The sequence below is a fragment of the Pezoporus wallicus genome, unplaced genomic scaffold (genome assembly GCF_028554395.1).
Source record: "Pezoporus wallicus isolate ANWC-B61680 ecotype Strahan unplaced genomic scaffold, APGP_CSIRO_Pwel_v1 contig_4788, whole genome shotgun sequence".
NCBI classification, from domain to species: Eukaryota; Metazoa; Chordata; class Aves; order Psittaciformes; family Psittacidae; genus Pezoporus; species Pezoporus wallicus.
Genome location: NW_026638769.1, coordinates 144,087 through 160,732, shown reverse-complemented (window position 1 = coordinate 160,732; position 16,646 = coordinate 144,087). Strand labels below are relative to the sequence as shown.

The 16,646-nt window shown below is 37.0% G+C and overlaps 1 protein-coding gene across 1 annotated transcript in view; it reads left to right on the top strand.

Moving 5' to 3' along the window:
• Nucleotides 1-16,646, top strand: part of ZNF292 (zinc finger protein 292) — a 37,336-nt gene that overhangs the window by 5,051 nt on the left and 15,639 nt on the right. Inside the window, exons 2-4 of the mRNA XM_057412446.1 lie at nt 10,375-10,529; nt 11,061-11,139; nt 12,466-12,601. Coding sequence (XP_057268429.1) covers nt 10,375-10,529; nt 11,061-11,139; nt 12,466-12,601 — 370 coding nt within the window. The remainder of the gene's footprint in view (nt 1-10,374; nt 10,530-11,060; nt 11,140-12,465; nt 12,602-16,646) is intronic.

Genomic DNA, 16,646 nt, shown 5'->3' with positions numbered 1-16,646 from the left:
CCTTGATGGACCCTGCTGCAGTTTTTGCTGAGTTACAGATGATGCTTTTACTGAAATTAGGAAAACCTCTCCTGTCAACAAACTACCATTTCCCTGAGAAATACTTTTAGCCAAAAGGTAGTACTTCCAGGGTATGAAGTGTGGTTGCAGTTAGTTTTCCTCCGTAATATCCTTGGTGATTATTGCCCTTTCAAAGACTGGGAGCCCTTCTGCTTTCCATAGTCCTTCAGCCATTAAAAAAAAATAAAAAATCTGAAGACTTCACTGTAGATTTCAATTCACCCATTGTAGCTGGCTGTAAACAATAACTGCACAGCTCTATGCATAAGTAGCTCAGTATCTAAATGTTTTAGATACTTTCTGTACTGGCACGTATGTTCCTGCCTTTACTTTTTCCCACAAATCCAAACTTTATTCCCCACTTTTGAATAATGTGTATCAATGATGTCTAGGCTGCTTTCAAAAATATGGTTGCTGAAGATTCACTGTTTAAAAAACATGAAATGCTGACTATGGAAAACACCTTCCTTATTGTGCAGGACTGTACAAGGAATATATACATATGTTAATGCTCAGTAAGGCATCTCATTTTATTAAAATATCCACATTGTGTGTCTCAGTTCCTTGATAAGGAAATTATACATCTGTTTGAATATTCAGTCCATTTTTTTCCTCTATCTCTCAATATTTCTTTCTGGTGGTTGTTAGCGAATGAATATCTCATAAACCACAGATCTTGAGGGAAGGCAGCAAAAAAAAAAAAAAGCAGCTAAAAAGCTCTTCTGGGGCATCTTTGCTTCCATTGTGACTAAGCATCGGGGAATTTCATCTGGCCTTTACCATTTACTCTGCCATTTAAATGTCATATTTTTTTACTCTAGGCTTTATGCAGCCGTACTATATATTGTAGGTGGTTTCTACATAAGACTTCCCTAAATTAGGGATCAAGCTGGAACTGATAGGAGACATAACATATTCTTTCTTCAGCCAAAGAAATTAGCTCAGATTCATGTATATACAGAGACTGTCTTCAAGAAATAGCGTTCCAGGTATTGATTTATATCTATCAAAAGCTTTCTGTTAGCATAGTTTTTTTTAAAGGCCTCTGTATAAATCCTTGAGCAGTTACAGTACAGTGTGTATAATTCTTTGGTTTCCATGAGCGAAACTAGCATTACATTCTTATGCCATCAGCTTCCCTAAAATGATGATGTACAATAACTTGCAAATTTAAATTTAAATAGCAGGTAAACTATGACTTTAAACTCTCTTTTGAACTACTATCCCCTATTAGGTCTGTGCTTTTGCATATGTTATTAGCTTAATGCTTTGTGTTTTAAGAAGTGTGCAGGTGTGTTTTTGAGGTGTGTAATTTTTTTTTTTTTTTTATTCACCTTTCTGAATGTGCATTAAAGGCAGCTCCATGGTATTATTTCCGGGATTTTTCAGCTCTAATGGTGAACTGCAGTGCTTTCATTTGGGAAGAGTTAATCTAATAACACCTAGTACTTGGCAGAACAAAGGCATTCAGAAAGAAGGTGTATGTAACATCAAAAAGGCAATGGAGATTTATAAAATTATTCTCTGAAAATAAGCCTGATCCAATAGAAAATGGGATTAAATTTGCAAAAATGTGTGCCTATAGGTTTTGGTTAGGAATAGTTTAAACAAATTTCTTCTCTATCTTCTCTTCTGTAACTATTGTGCAGTCTTTTGGTGTATAATGTTTCTGGCTTCATGATTCTCAGTATGAAGCTAAGGTAAGTGAATCTTTAATCAGAGAATCAGCAAAATCCTGTGCTAACTAATGTAGTTCTCGTTTGATTATTTTGTTAATTATTCTGAGCTAGTCAGAGAGTTCTTTGCCTGTAAAGGGACTCATGTAACATGGGCAACTTCTGCCAAAGCTCCATCCAGCCTCAGATACTGACTCATGGTGTTCATTCTCTCCTAGCTGATGGACAGATGTATTTGTTGCATTGAGAAACTTGACTCCCTGGAGTAAAATTCTTTAGGATAAAGACCAGTGTTTATTTTGTAGCTACTATAATTTGGGTTGAATATAGAGTTTTTATTTGAGCTGATAGCAAATATGGTGTTGCTTTCTCAATCTCCTTTATATCATAAAGAACAAAATTTGGTAAGACTTCTTTTGTCTTCTGTTATTCAAAATGGAGAGAATTGATTCTAGTGAATGGATAAATCCTGTTTGATATTTATGTATCTAATACACTGAATACTGTTTTGATGAATCAGTAAAGTACATTCAGTGATCAGGCATTAAATCAAATTACAAGTAAGGAGTTCCTCAGTCCTGTGATTTCTGCATGTCTCAGGAGCTCATGGTAGCACACTGTTTTATAACAGAATGAGCGCAAGAAGATGAGGACAAGAAGAGATTAAATGTTCAGAATCACAAAAGACACAATCTGAACTTCATTTTTACTTTAATCATTGGAGGATGGCTCTTATGAGGAGAATAGCTGAGATAGAAAGTAGCTTCTGATTACGAATCCATAATACTGAAGATGATAAAACTTAAATATCCCAATTCTACAGACCTGGAACTTGCATAATGTTTTAGTTGAAACTTGGCTTGGCAATTGAACCTTGCTTTTGGATACCCATTCAGACTTAATGAACCACATCACTGTGATGGCTGGAACTCAAGAGTTCTTCTCAGGGTTGCTAACATATTCAGGAGAAAGCATAATCTTGGCTCCTCTCCTTCCTTGCACATGGACACAGTGGCCATACCGTGACACTGGTGTAAGGATACAGTTTGCTATTAGACTCTGTGTGAATCAGGTGGGCATCACCTTGTTCTTTCACAGGAAATACAGATCAGATAGAAGCATTCTTTGGGATGCCAATTTGACTGTCCTGAATAGACAGGCTTAAAATGGCAATTAAGTAACCTTTCTGCTGAGGAAGAAGATTATCAATTATGTTCTTATCAGAATTAAAAAGGTTTGAAGTAGCAGTGGGAGAAGTTGCATTCAGCTGATAGCTAATACAAAAACGTAGCATAGATCAACTATAGAAATATTTGTAATGTCTTATTTGACTGAGAGAGCAGGTTCAAGTCACCTGTATTGAAGGAAATGCACATATTTTCAGATTAGACAGTTATTTCTGTCTTACTGTTTTTAATCTGCCCATATGCCGGTCTAATAGTTAAAAGAATAGGTAAATTAGATTTCCTGGCAGTGGATAAAAGTTTGCTGTAATGAGCATCCCACTGCATTCCTGAAATGCCAGTTTAATAGCCAACTGCTGAATACTGCTTTTAACCAAACAGACTAAAATATGAAGGTCAGGGTGACAACATTAAATTTGAGACCTGAATGAAAAACTGAATGAGAAAAATGTAGCCTAGGACTATGACAAGTTCACTTCTTACATAAGGGTGGAAGAGAGAAATCAGATACTATTGGCAAGGTCAGAAAAAGCATATTGAATGCAAAACATTGAAATATTGAAGAGAAGCGTAAAGAAGGATAATTTCTATTATTATATATGGCAGAGTCTGAGACTTAATTAAGTTATTTCCTGGTATTATAAATAATTGGTTTAAAACAGTTCGTGGGTGTGAGCAGAGACTATTTTCTGCGTGTTTTTTAGTTCTTTTTCTAAAACTAGGTGGGCTTTGAATTTTAAGCAAAATAGTGACTGAAGAATAACGGAAGGAAATGGCACCAAGGTAATTTCTCTTTTGTTTTGCCTCTTTCAATTTAATTATTAGCAATCTGAGCTCATGCAGTGTGTTCAGCATGCCCAGGTGAAAAGCATACAAACTGCTTGCACCTTCGGACTTATATTTGGGGAGAGAATTCTAACAGAAGGTTCTGTGTTTGGTAATTAACTTTCCAGAGTCACTCATGTCTCTTCCATGCTGTGTTTTTTGTGGTGTTTTCTTGGTGATGGTAGATGGTGTAGTTACTGCTATGAGAGTCGTAGCAGTCCCCCACAAGCTCTGCTATATCTGCTGAGGTGGTGTGTTGGTTTTTTTTCCAAAACCTTCCTCCAGTGTAGGCTCTGCTTTAGAAATGTAAATGTATTTTTCAGTCTCACACTTAAATCTGACTTGGGTTTGTATCTGTAAATTGTGGGCAGTGGTACTTCCCTGCTATTTGGTGTTACATGCATTAGAAAGCAAATGTGGAATTTTTTTGTTGTTACTTTATCTACCTAGTGAGGTATTAATGAGTAACTTCCTTATAGAAATAGAAATAGTTGGGTGAGAGGCGTGATTAACTTTTTACACTGTGTGCTGAAGGCTCAGGCTGCTCATGTACTTACAAATTGAATGATAACAATAGTTAAAAAACCCTCAAAAAGTTAATCTTAAGGAAAGAGTTTCCTTATGTTGCTGATTATCGTTACATGGATTCTTCTTGGACTTAGTCTTAACTTTCTTTACCAGAGATGTGCACTCATGAGACAAGAAGTTCACTTTGGAAGTGATCTTCTGATCATCCCTGCTTACCACACTTTGTTGTACCTTGTGAAGCTCCTTTGCAGTGTGGAAATTGAATGTGTTTTGGGTGAAACTAAACCATAGGCTGTGCTTCAAAAGGGATTGCAGGCAGTCTGCTTCAGCCACTAATAGCTATCCAGTCAATGGAACAAGCTGAAAGCTAGATGGAAGCAAGATGTCCTGTGATGGATACACTGGGGATTTGGGTTCTCAGCACCAGCTTTCTGCTGTATGGATCCTTGTGCAGTGCATTGCACTGAAGTCTGTCTTCATGAGTTTTTCTTGGACTCGCTAATCCAGTACTTACTGATCTTGACTTTACTTTCAACTGTATAGAGAAGCTGATGGTGTTAGGATGTGGGTGTAAAGTGTAAAAGCAGCTGCAGTTTTCTGTTTGAAGGAAAAGGCAAAAGCAGTGAAAAAGATTGGAACTGCAGCCTATCAGTGGAGAAGAGGAGTAGTAATGGGAAAAAAAACTGGATAGCTTTGCACCATGTGTGCAGAAATTGAGAATGAAAACTACTGCTTAAATACAAGCTTGTAGTAAGTGATGGAATTGAGAGTCTGGCTTCAGTCCTCTCTTCTGGGCACAAGTCAATATCTGTAAGAATTAAAGCAACATCAACTGACTTCAGCCAAAGGCATCTTGGCTTTCTAAAGCTATACTTTGCTTAACAACTTCATTGTGAAACAATTCAGAAGGCACATTGAAAGTAAAAATAGCACATCAGCAACCTAATCTTGAAAAGTTTTGAAAACTAAAATGGAGTACAAATTGGGAGTGATGTTTTTTGATCATAACCATTATTTAAATAGTACTTGTACATTAGCAAAAACTATCATATTTGGTTATGTCATCCGTTGTAAATGCAGTCTCGTATTCTGTACCTGCTGAAGTTCTGCTACTTGATTCTGGATTGTGTTGTATTATAATAACAAATATGTAAGAGTTAATACTCTTGCAGCACTTGCCTCACTACAAAATCAAGTCAACAGTGCTAAGCCCTGGTAAAGAAATACTGAATCAGTTAACTAATACCATTTTTAATTTGCCTAATTAAACTGCTTTGGCAGTGAATTAAAAATACAACACTGAGTTGACTTCCTGTAAAATGACCTCTCAGTGCACAGTCCTAAATAAACAGAAATTGATTTTGTTGACTTACATCAGTATAACCTGGTTCTGTAATTTTGGCACACCTCTGAGAGCAGCAGTATTTCAGATGGTGCTGCTCTGTCTGATGCTTGCAGTGCACAGGTTTGAAATACCCATGCTTTCCTATGTAAGTTTTGTTCTAGTGTATCAGCTAGAATCAGCTTGCCTGCAGAGCATCCCAAGTAACAAAAAAAAAAAACCAAAACCAACAAATTGGAAACAGGTAATTTGTGTTTGAGGTTCTTTGTTGGAGGCAAAGGTGAAAGGGAAATAAAGATGGATTAGGATTATGGTGATAGGGAGAAATGCCTTGATCAGAGGGTTGTCATATCACAGAGAAAGGAATAGATACATATCTTTTTCTCCCCGTCCTTCCCCCCCACCTTTCCTCTGTGATCTTTAAATTAGGCAGGAGATATAGTGGGGTTCATACTGTATATAAGCATGTGGTTTACTCTTTAAAATGCTTTAAAAATCATCTGTCACACTATTAGTTTCAGATGTCTTAGATAATGAAGTCTTGGGCAATCTGAGGTAGGCTTGGCTTAAATTAGACATTGTTTAGTAAGGGTTTTTTCTTTTAACATACAGAACTAGTTCAAGAACTGTTCAAGTTTTTACTTGAATATTCTATTCAATTGGCATCTTAGTTGGGTAGTCTGTCCTCATACATTGTGGACATAAATGCTGGTTGCATCCCAGCTACTCCTTAGCTGCCTCTAGCCCTCTTGATTAAAATGTCTTTCATGGGAATCTTAACCCAGCAACTTTTGGGGGTTTTGGGTTTTTCTTTAAGTTGGGGCAGTTACCAAAAGACTCCTCTGGAGTTTTTTGTGATGAAAGGCTTGTTCTCCATCTTCTGGTTAAGTGCTGAACAACAAGGAGATCGCACACACACAAAAAAGTGATCTTCACCTCTGTATCTTTGAGGCTGACAGTAATGGTATTTCAACAGTTTCAACACCTGCAAAGGTTGTTTTGGTGTCCCTTTAGGATGTAACTTTGTGAAGTCCCACAGCAAAGAGATCACCTCGTGCTGATGCACTGGAGTCAAGAGGTTTTGTTACGAGAGATGTCTATATATTTTTAGTATCCCAACTACTTAATTAAAAAGAGAACATGTTTCAAAGCTATTCTCAACCATTCAGTCCATTTTCCTCATGGTACAGACGAGAATCATCACAGGAAATGTCACTGCATTCACTTAATGAAGTTTTGATGGTCTGTAAATGCTTCTTGAACCAATTCCTTTTTAGACACTGGGGCTTTGAGGACACAACTACCCAGTGCATCTTCTTTTGTTCATTGGTAGTGCCTACTATCATCCTAGTCATCTAATCAAAATTAGAGATTTACGATGGTTCTTCGGGCAGGGATGACTTCAGCATTTGCAAACCAGTACTAATGCTGCTCTTTGGAAGGAGAGATCTGTCTGTTTACTTATTTACAGGTTTGCTTTTATTTTGCCAGTTCAGTTTCGTGATTGATTTTTCTTTTGATTCGATATTGGTACAGGCATCATGTCTGGCTATACACAAGAGTCAAGGCCACAAGTCCAACTTAGTTTGTAAATGATCATAAATTGCACTTCGAAAGCAGACTGTTACCAGCTTTCCAGGAATTTGAGCAATGCTGTTTTCATCACATGCTCAGTTCTTTAATGGTTGCAGCAGCCAGTGAGATTATGCTTCAGTCTCACAGAGTTTTACTCTGAAAAACACAGTCCTCAAAAATGTACTTAATTTGAATGAGATGAATGTCCAGCTCCAGCCCAAGAATCAGCATATTAGCTGTGTTTCCCAGGAAAAAAAAAAAAGTTAATTCCTCTATTGTAAAGTCAAAAGACATCATTAGTGTCACAGTTGTATACCTAAACTTGATCAAGAGTACAGATCAAATCATCATGTTTCTTGTATTTCACTTCTTAGGGCTTTTTCATGAACTCAGATGTCATTCCATCCTGTTATCTTTGTTAGGAAACCAGTGTCTTATACAGTGGACATTCAGCATTGTTTGACTCCTTTATCTAAAGGCTGTTGCTCCCGAGCCCGACCTTTTTGTGTGGACCTGTCATCATTTAGCTACCTTTGCTGCTGCTGTGGAAGTTGATTTCACGGAGGGAGTTCTTGCAGCCACCCTTTGTGTGCCTCCTGAAGGCTCATCTCCAGATGATTGTATCAAGCTTGTTGCTTGGACTCTTCTCCTGTATGGATGTGTTTGAGGAAGGTCACTGAAATAGAAGTTTTGCTAGTCACTAGAGTAGTTTGGGAGGTACAGCTTACCTGTGTGACTGCTGTCTGTCATTTTCCGTGTCTTGAGCAGGGAATGGAAATGGCAGTCCTAGTCATGTTCTAACATACTTAAGTAAGCTTGCTCTTACCTAGATACCTACGGGTGTAAGAACCTGATCTTAAGAGCTGAAGAAACATGTAGATGTGGACTGTACATCTGAAACTCCAGTTACTAGTAAATTATACCTTGTTTTAGTATGAAACGTATTTTAATGCAGCTTGGATATCGTAGGGCTAGTTTTAGCCAAGAGGGTTGCTCAGTATAACTTTTGGAAGTAGGAAAGCATCCTCCAGTGATTGCATTTCTACAGCAACGTTCATGTAAGGGTAAAAGATTAAAAAAAATAAAATATATTGTCTGAATATTACCCATGGTTAAATATTTTATGCAGTTTAAATCACAGATATAATACTCACTGATTTTTAGTGCACAAATTGAGATTATTCCCTTTTTTGGTGCATTCTTGACTGTGTAAGCAGCTGCTGAAATATACATGCCTGTTTCAGCCTCACAGAGGAACAAAACTTTGCTGCTGTGCTCTGAGTACAGGACTTGGCTTGATTAACAAGCATGCCCTGACTAGGGAGATAAATAACTTAATGAGGCCCAAGGCTGGGGGTAAAATTCTCTCTCTTTATGGTTGTAAGTAGAGCACAACAATGATTCATTAAGCAAAGCGGAATGAATTTGATTTTCTTTGTACAGTTGCAGTGCTGTATAGTCTAGGGACATCCAGACAAGGAAATCTGACAAACTGATGAATACTTTTGAAGGGTGTGGTGGGTGTAAGTGCTTAATATAGTTCATGTAATGGTTTGGAAATGGCTGATCTAGATATATGAGATAAAAATAGTACTATTTAACGCTGAAATTAGTGTCATTATGTTACAGTGTAAACTGCTTGCTTTATATAGTGTGTTTGCATCTGTACACACTGCTTTTAAAGTTCAGTATTGGTAGTAACAGTTCACCAAATATTTTTTGTTAGGTGGTAAATTCTTAGAATTTTCTAGTGTGCTGATTATATCTACTTTGGTTTTAATTAACTACTATTAAACCTTATATTTTCAAAATCAAATGTCATTTGCTTCAATTTATCCTTATTAATCTAGACATGATTGATGTAGTGTTGGTTCGGCTTTCATAGGTTCTGAAGGTGCTGTTGTAGTTTTTCCCTAATCCAGTTGTCTGGTATTAATGACTAAATGGTATTTCTGTAAGTTCCTAGTTATCTGGGAGAATTCCAGCAGGGTTCCTTCATAATGGGCCTCTGGTTTTCAGTATCCTTCCCTGTGCATATTGGATACTGCCTAGCTAGAGGGGTTTTTAGCGTGGCAGCTACCTCTTTCCTGCCCCATGAAACTTGAGACCTTCTGATTAGTTGTTACAGGTCTCCATGGTTACTTGTCATGGCTTGCTTTATGAATCAGTGTATCTCTAGTGAGGCTTTTTCTTCTTTAGATTCTAGGTGTTGCTGTCTTTTCAAACAGCTGGTGAGAATCCTCTTGGTATTTCTTCAGTCATGCTTCTCAGATGACCAATTGCTTAGTTACATCTGCACACTTCCTTCTCCTTCCTCATCCCTTTCATCCCTTTTCTGCTCAACTTAAAACTCTTGGAGACTTTCAGCATATGTTGGCCTGGCTTGGTAGCTAGCTTTGAATGTCCTTCACTTGCCAAAGCTTGCAGTAGTCTTGTTGCTTATTGCAGTCTTCTAAAGAGGACATTAACAAAGGTGGACATCCAAGGGGGACATGGTTGGAATGTTGACGAGAGAACATTACTAGCTACTCCACCTTTGTGTGTGTTTGAGTCCTTTTTTCTTGGCCCTGACTGAAATGAATAGAAGACTTTCATACTTTGGGTGATGGTAGTTACTCCATCAGCTTTTTGACTAATGAGGTTTTCGTGTATAAAAATATTCGTGTCTTTAAAATATTCCTTTCAGGACCATGTATAATCAATATCCTGAACATACTTGTATTAGCAAGGCAGCAAGAGGAAAGAAATGTAAAACTAGTCCTCAAAGTAGAGAACTTAAAGGCTAATACTTTCAAATTTAATTGCTTTAGAAGCTGAACGGTAAGGCTGAATGTCTAAAAAATGAGTTTTCACTCCATTACAAACTTCTGAAAAAAGTTGGTACATGTTCCCAGATATGCTCTTCAGGCTTCTATATTTGGAAAATATGAATGTGAAATGAATTGTATGGAGATACATGTATAGTGACAGTCATAACATTTTAATGCGATCAGAGGCTGGTTGTGTGTGGAGTCTAATTTCCAGCAGTTAACGAAACAATAAGTTTTAAGGAAAACAGTCATGCTTTGAGAACAAGTAATTCATATTAAGGAGATAGGTAGTGTACTGGTGAGGAGTATAAAACCAAAAACTTACATTTGTTCCTGAATTTTTTTTCGTTTCGTTTTTCCCTTTTCCTAAACAGACTTTGCTGGAATATGCACAAAAGTGGAAAACATTAGAAGACCCTCTCCCCCTGCTGGAGGTGTATACAGTGGCTATCCGAAGTTATGTTAAAGCCCGACCTTATCTTACCTCTGAGTGTGAAAATGTAGCCTTTGTGCTCGAACGTTTAGCACTGTGAGTATGTTTTTTGGTTACTAAAAACAACCTGTATGGTGCTAAATTTTCACTGCCTAAATGCTTTCCCAGTCCAGTTCATAACCTATAGACATTCTAAATAGATTGGGAAGTATTTTCTTTCCTCAAGGTAGATGTTGAATGTGAGAGAATATCTTTGGTTGGAAATGGGGCAGTCTTGAGGACTACTCATCTAGGACAGGCCAATATCTCTGCCTTGAAACACTTCGATGCTATTAGTCTGCATGCAGTCTAAAGTGCATCAATTTACCCAGGATGTTACGGGCTAGGACTGCAGTTATAAACGTTTCTGGGTTTGATTTGGGTTTTTTTTTTTTAATGTTTCTCTTAAAGAGTTTGATTTTTGCAGTTTCTGCAAGTCTCCATGACCTTGTTTTCTTTGTATATGCAAATAAAGCAAACTGGTTGTGATTTGGGCATTTCAAACAAATAACTATTTGGATACTAGAATAAAGAATTGCTTTTTAAAAGGAAAATTTGTCTCAAATAATATTCCCATTTGAATTCCAGAAGCTGTATTGAACTTCTACTGTGTCTGCCTGTTGATTTTCCTGACAGTAAATGGGAAGAATTTCAGGCTTTTGTGCAGGTGAGTTTGATTCATGAAATGAAGACTTAATACCTTTTAAGAGTGGTTTGGAAACCTAGGGATATTAAGTATGTAGCATGTATGAGGACTGGTGCCCTGGTGGCTGATAAAGATCAAGACCTTTAGCTGGAAATCCTCTGAATGACAGCAATTACTGCAGAGTATGTATCATTTGTCTGTCATAGTTCATGTAGCAGCTGCACAGAAAATACTTTCAGATACTTGAACGTCATGTTTTAAAGTATATTTGCCTATTAACACTGTTAGAAATGAAATAATATGTAAGTCATTCTTTACTATTTATGGTTGTACAATTGCAATGTATTATGAACGAAGGATCTGTCATTACTGCAGGATTGTTAGATCTCCCACTAACAAGAGCACTAGCTGGTTAAGGATTAGAGCTCTTCTTTAAAGGAGGGTGTTGAAACAAATTCTGCTCCTCAGTATTTATCAGAAATACGTAGTAGGAGGTCCTACCTACAGTTAAAAATGGAAAAAAAAATTGAAGTGGGGGTTAGGGAGGAGGAAGGAATAATAGTGGAAAAGACCAGATACAGTTACCTTGGGATTCTCAGCCTAAATAACATAGGGGGTTGCAAGACTGATTTTTAGAGTGAATTTTGACTAGCAACTGCCTTATGTGAATCAATTCTGGAGAGATGTACATGGTGCTGGGAGGTTCCACAGCCTTCAGAGCGGGGAGAAAAGTAAAAGTGAAGGTGAGAAAGAGGTGAGCCCTTTCTGTTTTGTTTTTTTTTAAGGGCCAGTGTTAGTTGTGCATTGGTACTTAAGCCACAGATTTTTTCAGGTATTTAGTGTGCTCCCAAGCATACATCTGCTTCCAGAATTTATTCTAGTATCTAAAGGCAGTAGAAAGAGCATAACTCTTTCACCTTTACAAAAATATTTTTTTCAGTGCTCCAGTGAATAAAAATTGAGCTTCTGAAGAGTCTGAAAATAATTAGAGTTCAGGCAGCTGATGCCAGACCAATCTGTGAACCAAAGAATTTACTCATCCCTTTTTAAAAGGGAGTCCTATTCAAAATTTTGTTTCTGAAATTTAAGAAATAGTCCTGTTAATAAATATCAAGGCAAGTTTGGGACACTCAGTCAGCTTGGGTTTTCAGCCTAAATCTTAGGAGACAGGCAGAAACAAAACCTATGGAGGCTGGATATTAAGTTTTTTTGTTATATGTTTAATTCTTTATCCAGTGAGGGTGATTTGTTATTTTTTTATTTGGCATAAGGTATAAAGAAGTATAAAAGACACATTCTCAGTATCTTTTTTTAACAATACTTCATTTTGTAAAATACATTCTTCAGCTTGCTCACAAAAGCTTGATGGAAAATGGCAGCCAGGAACTGCACATTTTAACTACTCTTACCCAAGAGAAGGGAGCATGGAAGAACCCAGTGTTGTGTGGTATTCTTTCCCAGGAACAGTTGGATCTAGATAAAGGTAAAATTTAAAATTATGATTGGAATAAAATATGTCTGAATATTTCACTAATACATTGGAATATTATGATGATACATGGAAGTTTTGAAGTTGAATATAGTTTCTATGATAATTTATAAGCTGTATCAGAAAATATACTTCTAGCATTGTCTGAATGCTGTATATTCCTAGAAACATGTGGAAAACAATGTGTTCCTAGGAATATACAAAGAGTTTAATGTTGGTGTTTTGCATAAAATATAATCATACCCGGAGATCTCTTGCCATTTTCTTCATAAGCTGTGTGAAGGAAGATCATGTACAAGCTGTATTTTACAATGGGGTAAGTTCAGTACTGGTATATAAAAATTATTTGACATAAAACAAGAAAATAGGAAATAGAAATGAGAATGGCATTTACTCAGTGATGAAACACAAAGAGGGACATTATTCATTTGAAATTAAAGATTCATTTAGACCAGAGTTCTGAGAATGGCTACCAGCATTTGCATAGGGAAGAGTATATGATCCAACGAAGCTTTCAATAATATTTTCCTGATGTATTATTTCCACTGTTAATGATTTCCAATTCGGAAGTGATATCATTGTGTTAGTAAGTCTTAGCTGTTCTTTTGATTCTTTGCCTGATAGGTTTTAGAATCTGAATGAACCACCACACCTAAGCATCTGTGGCTGTACACAGTTCTTGTATCACATAAAGTAGTTCCTCTACTGCCTGCCTACTTTTAGCCTGATGCTTGCTTAGGGGTTTTGAGGGACTTTTTTAAATGCCTTTAGAAAATTAATTGAATCTCCTTTATTTATATTATTACAACTTCCTCAGGTAAGTCCAGTAAATATGTAATGTGATTTATTATTTACTTACAAAAGTCTTGCCTGCTCTTCCACAAGATTTGCATTTTGCTGCTTTTTAAAATAATTTATTATGCTTCTGCAACAGATTTTGGATTGGTATACAGTTCTTGGAGTGCCCCAGAGTACTCTTTTACTAGCTTCATATCAACCACCTTCTAGCCCATTTTAACAGTAAGGTACTTCTGAGAGAGAGGTTTAAGTAATGCTTTACTTGCCATATATTTGAAGGTTTTTAAGAATTCCCTCATGAATTTGGTTTTGATGACTATTAGTTTTATCAGTGTTTCCCCCTCCCCCCCCCCCCCCCCCCCAAAAAAAATTTACGGACATTGTGGGATTCCTTTTGCTCCTGAATGTTGTTTATTCAGGATGCTTCTGCACTGGACTTGACTGACTGACTTCTGTTACAGTTACTACTTGTATCTGTGTCAAAATTACCATACTACTTATCCAGATTTTTGCTACTCATTTGACAAACTGTTACTTAGCTGTTGTCATCCTCTGTAAAACTGCATTGTTTTGTGTCATCATCTTGGTAACTTGAAGAATATTTTAGTAATTTGAAAACTACTTTAGTAATACCAAAAGTCCATAGCCCAGTGAGCTGACTTTCTTGTCTGTAATCCAGCACTCCCTCTGGCTACCACTCACCCTCTTTCAGTGGACAATTGTCTTTCAGCAGTCTTCAGCCTTAACTTCAGTCATTGGAATATTTGTAAACCTCACTAACTAAATTTTGGGTTTATTCTTAAAGCGGCCTTTACTATTTCAGAAGGTTTGTGTTTTGTTTTTTTTTTTCCTGATATAATTCTCTTAACCTTTTGTTACCTGTATTTGTTTTAGGGTTTTTTTTTTTCAGGTTTGTTTTATTTCAATTTTGTTAGTCTCAATTATGACCTATTCAAAGTAATTACAATCTCTTCAGAATCTTCAGAATCACTGAATTTTACATCAGTGATTAGCTGTCCTTGAAGGCCTCTGTTGCTGACTCCTGAAGGTCAGTTTGCCTCTTTGCGCCTCTTTGCATCTCTTGTAGGAAGCACAGCTAGGTGTATGTTTCATCTCAGAAACAGATCCTTTTGAATTTCTCCGTTTTCAAATTGTACAAGCTCGGGACACTGTGAGAGACAAGTTCATTTTCTCTGACCAAACAGCTATCAGAACAGCTCTTTTGTTCTGATTACAGTCAAGTTCATAGAAACATAGACTCAAGTTAAATGCAGGCTTGTCTGAACCTGACTGTTCTATTGCTCTTCTAGTTTGGGGAATGGACTGTTGCATGGATGCCGCCCCTATATGAGCAGGAAGTACTCACTTCCTAAGATGTTAGGGAGACTGTTCTCTGAGTGCCATGTCACTAAATAATTGCTTTTCTCTGACTGCCTTGGGCACAGCTCAGTTTTCCTACAGGAGAAGGATCTGAGGATAACCCCACAAAAAGCCAGGGTGCTGCTCCTTTTTTAATCTGATTCTGATTATCCTGAGAGATTTAAACCTGGATGCCAAGAATTAACTTCTTGAATTTTTTGCAAGTTTAAATGAGATAGTATTTGAAGTGTGTCCCACTGAAAAGAGGTTCAAGGATACAACCATCACTATTCAGAGATCATCAGCGTATGCTGCACTGTAAAATGTATTTATAAAATATTTTTTTAAAAAGCAAACCAAAATCTTCTCTGTAAGGCTCTTCCCCACCATAGATGGGGAACATTGGCACCGTTTTTTGTCTTAAAATGACGTACACAGTTCAGTTACGAAATAAATATAATTAAAGCTTGTGTTTTGAATGTTAACTGTTAAAGCTTTCAAATGTTAACTGTAATGACTATAATCACTTGGATTAGAATAAAAGCTTAAGAGCTAATATGTAGCCTTAACCTTGAGGTCTTACCATATCTGGTTGAGAAGATAACAAAAAATGTTCTAATGATTATGCAAGGTAGGCTGGCTGAAGCAGAAGACAGTAAAGTAAGGGGATTATTGAGGACTAGCAGATAGAACACAGTCTCTAAAATATTAAATGCAGTAATTATAATAATAAATCAGAGTGAAACGTCTTGGGTTACCAGTATAGCTTAAAGTCTAAGGTCTTCCTGTATCTTGTTACAGAAATAAGGTAAAATGTTCCATTGCTATTCCAGTCAGGCTAGCTGGGAGTAAATGCTGTGGGAGAAAGGATTACTGGTACCTGGTAGGAGGAAGAGCAAGGCTAAAACTATTGAATATAATTAATCACTGGGTCATTTGTGGTTTGACAAGAGTATGAGGTTTTTTTATAAAGCATTGGTAGTGACATTAAAGGAACATTTATTCTACTGCTTTAAAGGCAAATGTCCTCTAGTTAACACACAGGTATGGTTACTATCTACTAATTGTCTGTCAGGGCACACTAGTTTCTTCCTGCATAAATAAAAATCTGGTCATATCTTCATCAACATGGAGAGAGGAAGAAAGAACTTTTAAGAATATTCAGTCAAATATGCGTCAGTAACCTGTAGCTGAGCATTTTTAATAGTGCAGAAGGATCCTAAGCAAATAACAGTCGTTGGTTGAAATGATAACTCAACCAGAAATCTCAAAATGCATGAAAGATAACACTGGGGTCTAACAGGCCTGATTTATCCAAAAGGCAGGATTTTCTGCCCTAAAATTCTGTGAGCTAAAATGATAAGAGAACGGTTGACCTAATTTTGATTGCAAGATGGGCTTTTAGTAATATCCTGTGTAAGTAGCTAGAAGGAGAAATCATGAGCTAAAATGAAAGACAAGTCATGAATCAAAAACTAATGAGAATGGAAGGAAGCAAAGATAAAATGGGATGGTCTTTTTTCTTTCAGTAAACCTCACATTCAGTATACCAGTACTCCAATACTAGAGAGGCTGTTAATTTTCCAGATGTTGAAATGACTTAATTATTTCATCTTTGACTTTGAAAGTCAAGAAAATATAAATTACATGAATGGGCAACATGATTCAATTTCCTCATGGCCATGGCTCCTTGGCGATGTCCCTCTTGGTGGTTACCTTTCCCCTTTTGTAAAGAGCTGGGGGGGGGGGGGGGGGGAGTCCCTCTGCTCTTCCTGTCACATATTACATGTTCTTGGTGGACCAGTTTCCCTGGTCTTGCAGCCAGCTGTTTGACACACATGTGTCTGCAGCAGTTCTTGGGGTAATAGCTCACACCAATCCT